Source organism: Astyanax mexicanus, chromosome 9 (assembly GCF_023375975.1).
Source record: "Astyanax mexicanus isolate ESR-SI-001 chromosome 9, AstMex3_surface, whole genome shotgun sequence".
Lineage (NCBI taxonomy): Eukaryota > Metazoa > Chordata > Actinopteri > Characiformes > Acestrorhamphidae > Astyanax > Astyanax mexicanus.
The window spans coordinates 5,153,859-5,166,477 of record NC_064416.1 but is presented as its reverse complement, the minus strand read 5'-3'; the positions used below and the strand labels follow the sequence as shown (position 1 = coordinate 5,166,477).

Sequence of the window (12,619 nt, the reverse complement as noted above, 5' to 3'; positions counted from 1 at the left end):
GTGCTACATGATATACATCGTCTTCCCACAAGCACTCTAATAGGCCAATGTTTAGCCTCATTTACAAGATAACACCTCACCACTTATACATGTGTGGACATTCCTCACAAGTTGCTCCCTCTATATTATGTTGGCACTGCTCCACAGCTCAATGCTTTCATGTTTATCTGCTACAGATGATTCTATTCTTTTGGCAGTAGTTCTCTACAGCGACTAGACAAGCTGCATTTTTGTATATAACTCACAGTAGATAAATTAATGTATAGAAAGAGGTGTCCACAAACATTTGGGCATATAATGTATTTGTATACATTATATTACAAAATGAATTCCTTGGAAATGCACGAATTCCAGCTGCTGCTGAAAAATCTGGTTACTTTCGATATTAGAAGGCAAAGAACCAACAATTTGTGCTCGACGATTTACTTTTTTTGACTTAAATTTAAGATGGCGGCGCCCGGAGATTTAAAGGGTCATAGAAAAAGTTTATAAACAGTTTATTAATGGTTATAAAGTAAGTTGTAAATACTTTAAATCATTTAAAAGCACAGTCTGAAAATAACTTTTTTAGCATATATAACAAAATAGATTAGAAAGCCTGTTTAGTTATTCAATATGCTATCATAAATAAATGAATACAGTTATTAACAATAGTGTTAATGCTGCCTGATGGAAAAGACAAAGTTTATAGTTAATATGTTAATAACCATTAATTATCTCCTTTATAAACTATTTATTAACCTATTGTAAAGGAGCCTTATTTTAAAGTGGTACCCTATTATGTTACTGCGTTATGAGTTATAGATGCCACCTGCAGTTTCTTTTAATTCAAGTAAATAAATAAAAAAATAATAAATAGAAACCCTTTCTTAACTTCAAAGAGACGGTCATTCATAAGATCCTCATCAGTGGATAAAAGGAGGACACGTCGGCCAGGTGGCTTCTATAAATAGAGATCAGACGCTGGCAGCTGACCCCGTGTCACGCCACCCGCCAGAGATGAGCACAAAAGCCCATTAGCATCACGCTAATCCAGCTAGCGGGCTTGCATCCTCACAGGAGCCCCAAATAGTGCGCTGACTACCGCGGTGCCGGGGGCTAGAAAGTATTTGGATCTGATGTTACCTGGGTGGTGCGACACTGAGTAAGCCTCTAATCTGTATCTACTGTGTGCGCCAGAAACACACACACACACACATGTGTGGGGATACAGTGACGCTGCAGGTTTTAGTGAGATAGTGTTACACGCTATTCAAGAAAAAGATGGAACTAGATACAGTACCATTCAATATTTTGGACACACCTTAAATTCAGTGTTTTTTCATCATTTTAAACTGTTCTGCATTGTAGATTTTAGAAGGAAAAACTTAAATTCTTCAGAGTAACACTTCTTGCTTAGATAGAGACAGTTTTGCTCATCTCTGCTGGATTTTCTCAGTCATTTTTATGGAATTGGAATTCAGGCTTTCAGTTAACAGCTGTGCTGAACTCATCAAGAGTTAATTACTTGAATTTCTTGTCTCTTAATAAAGTGTTTGAGAGCATCAGTTAAAGTAAAGTAGTGAAGAGGTGGAGTTACAGGTATACAGTGAATAGTGAATATTTGAGTAATGTTCTAATCCAGATTATGAGAAGCAAGAACTACTCAACTAAGTAAAGAAAATACTTTAAAAAGAAATGAAAGACCATCAAATATGTTATGATGAAACTGGCACTCATCAGGACCGCCCAATGGAAAGGAAGAGCAAGAGTTTCCTCTGTTGTACAGGATAAGTTTATTAGAGGTACCAGCCTCAGAAACCACAAGTTACCAGCTCCCCAGATTGTAGAGTATGTTGAGTAATACTTCAGAGTATTTTGGTTTGTTTAACACTTTTAAGTTACTAAGTCCTTATGTGTTCCTTCATAGTCTGGGTCACTTAACTATTCATTAACTATGTAGGAAAAATAAATTTAAAACCTGGTACTGCCAAAAGTCATGGGACATCAGTGTGTAATTTGATCACTACATATGACTTACAAACTACCGCACCTGAACTGCTTGAATTTTTGCACCAGGAGTAAAGGCATAAAGTTATCCAAAAGCAGTGTGTAAGACTGGTGGAGGAGGAGAACATGATGCCAAGATGCATGAAAACTGTGTTTAAAAACCAGGATTATTCCACAAAATATTGATTTCTGATCTCTTAAAACTTTATTAATATGAACTTGTTTTCTTTGCATTATTTGAGGTCTGAAAGCTCTGCATCTTTTTGTTATTTCAGATATTTCTCACTTTCTGCAAATAAATGCTCTAAATGAGAATATTTTTATTTGGAATTTGGGAGAAATGTTGTCTGTAGTTTATAGAATAAAACAACAATGTTCATTTTACTCAAACATAAACCTATAAATAGCAAAACCAGAGAAACTGATTCAGAAACTGAAGTGCTCTCTTAATTTTTTCCAGAGCTGTATATTCTATCCTTTGATTTTCGGCATGTCAGTGTATAGATAGATAAATATACAGGCTTTGTTATGGGGTATATTTCAGTGTTTGCAGTGAAACTGTAAGTAATTTTAGTGTTTTTGTTGTTTTTTCTGCAGTTATGATGGCGTGCCCTTCCTCATGCATGACACCACACTGAGGAGGACCACCAACATACGGGAGGTCTTCCCCAACCAGACCAACACCCCGGCAGCCATGTTCACCTGGGCCGAGCTGGAGATGCTTAGCGCCGGAGAGTGGTTCCTTGGGGTGAGTTTATAATGTGATTTAATATATATTTATACACTTCATTTAAATTCTAGATTTATTTTTAGATATATTTTGGTTGAGGTCAGAACTAAGGTTCAAACAAACAAGAGTTTGCTTTAAAATGTAAAAAAAAATCTAAGTAAAAAATTTGCAAATTTTATTGTTTTGTTATTGACACTAAGAAATTAAACAAAACATTAAAAACATTCTCCTTCTCTTTGTGAGTTCCCTCACAAATTCATAGGACAGTCCTGCTGTAGATGCAGCAGCTTTGTAGTATTTTAATTTGTTGTTGTTTAATTTATAAGTAAAAAAAAATATCAGTTTGTTAAGGATGGAAGAAAAAATTCTTAACTAAGTAAAGAAAAAAAATCATTTTTTGAGAAATGAAGGTCAGTCAATCTGAAACATTTTAAGAACTTTGAAAGTATCTTCAAGTGCAGTCACCGCAAACACCATCAAAAACTTTATGATGAAACTGGCTCTCATCAGGACCGCCTCAGGAAAGAAGGCCTGTTTAGTGTTCTGTTATTTTGACCTCATATTAAAACACACTGATTTTCAGTGGTGGGCTTTTAAAAAATTTACTCTGCAGCTAATGCTAATGCTGCTGCTCCCAGCCTTAGTGCTGGAGAAACTTCACTGAAAACCCACCCTTATAACTCTGTACTTCAGCAGAGTGGCTTTACTGCTCCTTAATACCTGACTGGTAGAATTCATACATAAGGAGCACCGGATTATAAGGAGCTCTGACGAATTTTTGGGAAAATTAAAAGATATTAAGTGTGCCTTATAGGCGTAAAGTATAATAAGCTTTATACAATAACAATTAAAGAGTAGTGTAGAATTCTTCACACAATATCATTGATTTTAGTCTCATAATAATGAAAAGACTAGTTGAAATGAAACCATTTTTGATCCTAAACATAATTTATAATCGTAAAACACCCATACCGAAATGTAATGAAAAGCGAGCCAATAGAAAGAGTTTAATTGAAAATGATGCTTTGGTCGCATATTGACTGGCCTTTATTTCACCTTTTACACAAAAAAATCATAATTCTTCTCAACGTCTATTAAATTAGTTGTATTAAAATATCTACTGGTCCACTGCTCTTTATTTATCATGTTATGTAGTCTTTTTATCCTCCGCTCCTGCATTGTTTGGTATGTTTGAACACGGCTGCTCATCTCTCATCTCTGTTTGTGTCAAACTTAATCTCCTTAAATCGGCTCTCCAGCCAGCGTTCATTCATCCATCCATCTTTCTATTCATTCATACAGAACAGAAGTGTGTCACCACACTGAGCTCTTTCATCTTACTAGCTAGTTAATATTGTAGACTTTTAGGATATTTGGATATACAGCTCTGGACAAAATAAGAGAGCACTTAAAAATGATGAGTTTCTTTGATTTTATCAAATTGAAAACCTCTGGAATATAATCAAGAGGAAGATGGATGATCACAAGCCATCAAACCACCAAACTGAACTGCTTAATTTTTGCACCAGGAGTAAAGCAGCATAAATTTATCCAAAAGCAGTGAGTAAGACTGGTGGAGGAGAACATGTATATTGATTTCTGTACTCTAAAACTTTATGAATATGAACTTGTTTTATTTGCATTATTTGAGGTCTGAAAGCTCTGCATCTTTTGTTATTTCAGCCATTTCTCATTTTCTACAAATAAATGCTCTAAATGACAATATTTTTATTTGTAATTTGGGAGAAATGTTGTCTGTAGTTTATAGAATAAAACAACAATGTTCATTTTACTCAAATATAAACCTATAAATAGCAAAATCAGAGAAACTGATTCAGAAACTGAAGTGGGCTCTTCATTTTTTCCAGAGCTGTATGTTGTTTGTACTGAAGGAAAATTATAAAACGATTATAAAAAGGGCAGAAATAATGAGAGCAGTTGTTGTAAACAGGTTGGCATTATGAAATCTGTTTTTAATCTTGTTATGGTGCTGCAGATTAATGCAATACACATGAAAAATATGCTCTGTCGCATGGCCTCCTAATTACCGTCAGAAATCCCCTGTAAATCCCTGGATGGAAATCAGTGGGGATTAAAAGATTTAGGCTGGAATTTCAGTGCAGTCAGGAGGTGCCAGCCATTCACTCTCATTCTCAGCAGTACACAGCGATGATTAGGTCCTGAGAGGGTCCTGAGAGGGTCCTGAGAGGGTCCAGAGCCGGGCCTGTGGGCAGCCTGTGCGTAACTCATTCATACTGTTGAGTTTCCCCTGAGTAAACGGGTCATGATGACTAATAGAGAGATAATAGCTCTTCTATATTAACTGTAGATCTCATTCATGTGTCTGAGTTGTGTAGGTATCTAAAACTACGTTCACACAGCAGGTAAAAGTAGCTCAAATCTGATTTTTACCCCAAATCCCATGTTTATTTTAGGCTATTCACTAGGGCTGGGCAATATGGCCCTAAAATAATATCACAATATTTTGTGGTATTTCTGTGATAACGATACTCTTAGAGATATTATAAAAACACAGAATTTAAAAAATATATATTTATATATACTGCAGGGGTGTCCAAACTTTTTTTGTTGGGGGCCAGGAGGAGAAATATATGTGCAGTCACAGGACACAGACTCCGGACCTGATTTCTATCTATCAATCTTTGACAGTGTTGTGTAAACTAAGATTTTTCAAATTGATGTTTGTTTCGTTTAATAATGTCTCTTAATATTATACTCCTTTGTTACGACAACTGATTCCTGACATATTAAACATATTAAACACACTTCCCTCTGAACTCTGTGAAAAAATAGTAATTTTCCCTAAGTGCTTGACATTATTTGCATTCACTGTCTATTTTCAGTTTCTTTGAAGTTGCCATGTTCTCCCAAAAGCTCAGAAACATTGGGTGTATTCTGTAGCGACACCTAGCGTTTAAACTTTGAATCTCACATTATAAAAACCTGCTTAATAGCGGGTCAACTTTCATTTTATTTTGAAAATACCCTGCGGGCCATTACAAAAAAAGGAAGCGGGCCCATAAATGGACTGTGGGCCATAGTTTGGACATCCCTGCACTACTGCAACAAAATTAAAATTTAATTTTATTAGATTTGTAACAGAAGTCAATGATCCAGAATGTCATGATACTAATAATATTAATAATGCACTCCAAATATCTATCCAGGATTAAAGTAAAATAAATAATACTGGAGAGATATAATGTCTCTAGTATATATATATATATATATATATATATATATATATATATACTAGAGACATTATACTGCGATGGATTGGCGGCCTGTCCAGGGTGTATCCTGCCTTCCGCCCGATGCCGGCTGGGATAGGCTCCAGCACCCCCCCGCGACCCTTAATGGACGAAGCGGTTGATAATGACTTGACTTGACTTGACTAGAGACATTATATCTAGTATATATATATATATATATATTGCCCCTTATTTGTTGTACCATTGTTTCTTATATTATTATCTATTATCTATGATTGTCTATTATAGAGAGATAGAGGGGGGGGGGTGGGTGGGCAAAGCATTTATTATTTAATTTGACACTGCAGCCATGTCCTGTGGCTATGTGTGGCCATTTTATTAGAAACACTGAGCAGTTGTGGCACAAGTGTTTTAATCTTGATTAAACAAAGGCATCAGTCCAAATATGTATTAAGCTTTGTTACCTGTTATAAGGTCATTATTCCTCAGCTGAACCCCTTTCTCATCTATCATCTGGCTTTTCCTGTCAGTGCTGGGGTCTGCACCCCTATCTGGGTGAAGTTTTATATTCGTCGCCTCTAGTTCTCTAGGTGGACAGTTGTACGCTGTGCATGATTGGCTGAGTTGAGCTTGAGTGTCGAGTGTAAAGTTAGTATATTTAACTATAAAATGTTATTGAGGAAATAAAATGGGTTAAAAATGAAATACACAGCTGATTACACTCAGTTTACACTAATTTCACTCAGCTTCAGCTAATGAACTATTCCCCTGCTTTCTTCACAGAGAGATCCGTTTGGTACGGCCTCCTCTCTGGACCCGGAGGAGCGAGCTCTGGTCCAGAACCAGACGGTTCCCACGCTGAAGGACTTTCTGGACCTGGCTGCTCAGTACGGCCGGCTGGTGATCTTCGACCTTCGCCGGCCACCGCAGGGCCATCCGTACCGAGACACCTGGATCACCAGGACTCTGGAGGTCCTGCACAACGAGTCCCACATCAACTCCAGCCAGGTACTGCAGTCCATCATCTCAATACAGCTGTCTGATCATTATCACCTCATATACACATCTCTGTTAAAAAGTAAGAGAGCACTTAAGAATTATTAAAAATGAGTTTCTTTGATTTTACCAAATTGAAAACCTCTGGAATATAATCAAGAGGAAGATGGATGATCACAAGCCATCAAACCAAACTGAACTGCTTGAATTTTTGCACCAGGAGTAAAGCAGCATAAAGTTATCCAAAAGCAGTGTGTAAGACTGGTGGAGGAGAACATGATGCCAAGATGCAGGAAAAAAACTGTGATTAAAAATCAGGGTTATTCCACCACATATTGATTTCTGAACTCTTAAAACTTTATGAATATGAACTTTTTTTTGCATTATTTGAGGTCTGAAAGCTCTGACTTTTTTTTTTTGTTATTTTATCCATTTCTCTTTTTTTTCTCATCTGCAAATAAATGCTGTAAATTATAATATTTTTATTTGGAATTTGGGAGAAATGTTGTCTGTAGTTTATAGAATAAAATAATGTTCATTTTACTCAAACATAAACCTATAAATAGCAAAATCAGATCAGAACTGATTCTGAAACTGAAGTGATATTTGAGAAGTGAAATGTATAGTTTAGTTCATAGGATTTACAGATTATATTACCTATTCGTGCTGTGAATCAACTTAAACAAAGCTATGTGATGCAAATAAACTACCAGTGAATGCATTCTTATCTAATGTACTCGAACACCCTGATACTCTGATATTAGTATTACTTTGCCTAAACAAATACATTACAGTCTGCTTCCAGAGTAAATAAAAAACAGGTCCGTCACTATGACTTCAATTATCTTTTGGATGCTATTAGTAACACTTTACAATAAGGGTACATTATTTAACAGTGCGACAGAATTTATAATAATTATTAATGGACTTTCGTCAAGACATTATTAATCATTACAATTTTTAACTAATGTCTCAATTCATTATTTCTTAGCATTAAAGTTTAGCAATGTTTAATAACGTCAATCAATGTCTATCAATAATTACCGGGTACTTGCACCATTTTAATGCTTTTTAAAACCTCAATAAATATAATTTAACAACCCCCTAGCTCCCCACTAACCTTAGTTCTCTCCCTGGTAATGTTAGCTAGCTCTCCGCTAATGTTAGCCAGCTCACCCCAGTAACATTAGCTAGCTCACCGCTGTTAGCTAGCTTTCTGCTAACCTTAGTTCGCACCGTCTGAAAATGCAATACATACAGCAAATTTACAGTAAATTTCAGTAAATTTTACTCAGCTGTATATCCCCCCCATCACTATGAAGGCCCCAACACAAGGAGGGTGAAGACTAGCACATGCCTCCTCCGATACATGTGAAGTCAGACTTCGCTGTTGCTGTAGCATTGCCGAGTAACATCACAGCACTAACGCTCGGAGGAAAGCGCAGCGACTCGGTTCTGATACATCAGCTCACAGAAGCAGCCTTGTGCTGATCGACATCACCCTAGGAGTGATGAGGGGAAAGAGCGCCATCTACTGTACCCACCCAGAGAGAGCAAGACCAAGGGACTCTCTCAGGGCTCCGGCAGCTGGTGGCAAGCTGCATGACCAGGATTCGAAACAGCGATCTCCCGATCATAGTGGCAGCACTTTAGACCGTTAGCCCATGGGCGCCTGTCCCTTATGTTTTTACATTAATAAGTGTGTGTGTGTGTGTGTGTGTGTAGGTGCTGTGGTTGCCAGGAGATCAGAGGGATGTGGTGCAGGAGATGTATCCAGAGCTGCAGCAGACCTCCGGAGACCGAGCCTCCATCGAGGAGCTGCAGGAGGAGCACATCGTCCGCCTCAACCTGCACTACAGCTCCATGAGCCAGGACCAGATCAGGTACAACAACACACACACACACACACACACTACCACGCCATCTACTTCTGATTGTTATATAAGACCAATTGGTACTTTTGGCAGTGTGGGCAGTGTGCCAAGTCCTTCTGGAAAATGAAATCCCACTTTGGACTTGATATAACACAGTGGACCAACCACAGCACTTCATGCTTCTTCCCTCTGGTGACAACTTGTATGGAGAGGAGGATTTCATTTTCCAGCAGGACTTGGCACACTGCCCACACTGTCAAAAGAACCAACTGGTCTTATATAATATTATAATTTTTTGAGACACTGATTTTTGGGGTTTTATTGGCTGTAAACCATAATCAACAATAAAAGTAATAAACACTTACAATAGCTCACTCTGTGTGTTTAATACATCATGTGAAGCAGGTCCGATAGGGAAATCTGCAGTGTGTCTGTTGTAAACAATGTGAGTTAATGTTGCCCCTCTTTGCTCTCTTAGCTAAATAGAAATAAATATGCATCCAGTCTAAAAACTTTATTAAAAACACACACACAGCATCCAGATACATCCGACATTCCACAGTCTCTCCGCAGCTCTTCCCACTGTACAGATCGGTTAGCTGTTAGCACATTTCCCGACACTCATTTGCATAAAATTTTTGCATGTGAATACCTGAATTATGTAATGGATCACCTTATGCAAATCAGCTTGGACTTATCTGAACTTCCTCCATACCCGCTCGCATGAAGGCCAATCATCTGAACTTTTATCCACTTGGACAGTGTTTACAGATAAATATGTAAAATTAAACCAATAAGTAAAGGGCTAATACTAATACTTTCCAAGCTTTAGTCAATACAGATTTGCTGGATAATACTGAAGTAAAAATACTGTTTTTTAAAGTAAAATACTAGATCAGCCAAAGAAATGCTAGTCTGTTTGTTTTAGCAGCACCAGGCGTCACCTGACAGAGGCATCTATACCTGAGGATCTATACCTATAATAAGTTTTGTGCTTCAGTCGCAGTTAAACATGAACAAGCTTGTTGATGTTTTGCCATTTAGCACAAGTTAACACTAATATTTTAGTGTTCTGCGTATACATGGTGTTGCTAGCAACAGTTAATTTGCATTAAAGGGACAGAGCCCTTAAACGGCTCATTTTAAAAAAGACTGAAACTGGTAAGAATGATGAGCTGGTGAGATCTTTATCTTTATGTGAGTGATTTCGTGTAAAGAACTTTGTGAATATGTTTTGTACAGAACATAGAGTTATTTTAACTCTAGTTTTAATATGTCCCCATTAAAATATGCCTGGATTCGGCACCAACACCCCTAGTTGTTTGTCTGTTATGTAAGAGTTGGGTACAGATGGCAGTGTCGGCTCCATCACTCTGAGCTCAGAGTCGTCAGCAGAAGCAGAAGTTTAGAGACTGAGGGAACAGAAGTGTGGTGGAGAGCGAGTGCGGTCTGTGGCAGCCGTTCAGAGAAAGAGGGAAGGGAAGTAAAGAGACGAGAGAAAGAGCGAGAGAGAAAGAAGAACACAGTCTGCTGCAGTTTCGTTATGTAATTCTGCTCTTTACAGCAATTACATGAGCAGTTCTCTGAAGGTCTTTAAAGCAGAACACCAGTGAAACTTGGCGGAGTGTTCCCGCAGTGCCCCGATTACCTCAGAACCACAATGTCCTCAGCTTTATCTCAACACTTCCAACATGTCAGCATGACTTCAACTTACTGAAGACAGTGAGTCATCTTAATTATGTCTCAAGCTGTGTGTTGTTATGGCAGCTTTTACTATATATCGAGGAGCTGTGTTGACGTGACTAAGTTTAACCCATTCTAAACCAAACACTCTTACGTTCTTCTCTATTCTTGCCAGTTTCAGTCCCTTTCAGAAGGAGCCGTTTAAGAGCTCTGTCACTTTTATGCACACAAACGAGCTCAACTTAACTGTAAAAGATGCACAAAACTCAAATCTGCCTCATATGCACACTTGCCACGGACAGTAGATACAGATCCCTCCCTCAGACAAAGTCTGCTGGCTAATCTTGCTGTGTACTGTCTGAGGTTCTCAACCAGCAGACCGAAATGGAAGCGTTCCTTCAACTGATCTAGTGGTGGGGCTCTGGTGGGGTTTGAAGGGTGAGGGGTGGAGCCAGGGTGATTCTATGCAGGTTTCCTTATTGTGATGATACAATAAGGAAGCATCCAAATGGATCATATAAACTTGATGATTCCTGACACCAACAACTCTTTCAGCTGATTCACAGATAACTGATGGATGGATTTTTTTTAAGTGCCCTTCTAGTGCCACACTGGCTGCACTTCTCATGTGATTCACACTGATTCTTCACGATTGTCTTTTTACGCATCTGTTGTGTTCCAGATGGTACTGAGTCATTTATAGATTCTGGATAGTGATAAAACCCCACATTACTCTTTGTTGGTTTATTTGTTACCCAATGTACCAACATTAATCAAACAATCAATTTCCCACTGGCTTTACAGTCTGGGACATGCAGTGTATTAACATGTATGTACAATACTAAAATATCAGTATAGAAAACTAAAAAGTGAGAGAGAGAGAGAGAGAGAGAGAGAGAGAGCGCAAGAGAAATAAATAAATAGAGCGAGAGAGATGGATAAAGCAGGAGAAATAGATAGATAGAGCGAGAGAGCCATAGAGCATGAGAAATAAATAGACAGAGCGAGAGAGAGTGAGAGAGATAGATAAAGCAAGAGAAAGATAGATAGATAGATAGATAGATAGATAGATAGATAGATAGATAGATATACAGATCGAGAGAGAGCAAGAGAAATAGATAAACAGATAGAGAGAGATATAAAGCAAGGGAGAGCGAGAGAGTGAGAGCGAGAGAGATATATAAAGCAAGAGAAATAGATAGATAGATGTACAGATCGAGAGAGAGATAGAGCAAGAGAAATAGATATACAGATAGAGAGAGAGATAGAGCAAGAGAAATAAATAGATAGATAGAGCGAGAGAGATGGAGCAAGAGAAATAGATATACAGATAGATAGATAGATAGATAGTTTCTTTATCTTTTAGTAAAATACGCTTTTTTATTGCTGTTTTAATTAAATACATTATTCTACTTTCTAAAATTAAAGAAATACTCAAAACAAGTAGTTAATTATTATTTTTAATTTAAGTTGTTGGCTTTTAGCTCCATTTACCCCATTCATAGAGGACTCCCTCTAGAGTTTAACAGTCATTTGCTGATATAACAGGGGGAACGAAAGTGGTAAGACTCTCCATAAACCAATCTGATGTGTTTTGGACCCGTGGTTCTCTCTTTCTATGATCCCTTTGGCTGTGGTAGCCACTGATCCTGACTCCTAGTTGCAGACTGAGTCAGATATTTAGCATGCCAAATATTTGCTGGGCGTATGCGACTGGTCGGAGATCAGTCAGCAATGGCTCAGCAAGCAAGTTTTTGTCGGCGACTGAAAAACTAGGATAAAATCATGTAGTGTAAACCTGGCGTTACATGATCACCAGGTTCACCATCATTCTGTCTGTGTGTTTCTGTTTCTACAGTAAATACGCCTCGGTGAACATCAGCACTAACCTGTATGTGGTCAGTCAGCCGTGGCTGTACTCTCTGGCCTGGTGTGCTGGAGCTCAGTCCGTCACCACCAACGCCCTGCACCTGCTCAAAAACCTGCACAAGCCCATCTTCCTGATGGTGAGTCAGCTGTGCACAGACACTGACGTGCACAGAGTCTGGGTTAGAGGTTTAAATTAGACCAGACGTCTGACCTGCAGAACATTTACTCAGTTATCTCTCTCTATC

At 38.1% G+C, this 12,619-nt stretch overlaps 1 protein-coding gene across 4 annotated transcripts in view; it reads left to right on the top strand.

Annotated features, from left to right (window-relative positions):
* The window catches only part of gdpd4a (glycerophosphodiester phosphodiesterase domain containing 4a), a 61,126-nt gene that overhangs the window by 37,836 nt on the left and 10,671 nt on the right, over nt 1-12,619 (top strand). For all 4 annotated transcript variants that reach the window (XM_022665965.2, XM_049483723.1, XM_049483724.1 and 1 more), the window contains exons 10-13: nt 2,587-2,737; nt 6,736-6,960; nt 8,674-8,831; nt 12,364-12,511. In XM_022665965.2, the coding sequence (XP_022521686.2) occupies nt 2,587-2,737; nt 6,736-6,960; nt 8,674-8,831; nt 12,364-12,511 (682 nt within the window). The remainder of the gene's footprint in view (nt 1-2,586; nt 2,738-6,735; nt 6,961-8,673; nt 8,832-12,363; nt 12,512-12,619) is intronic.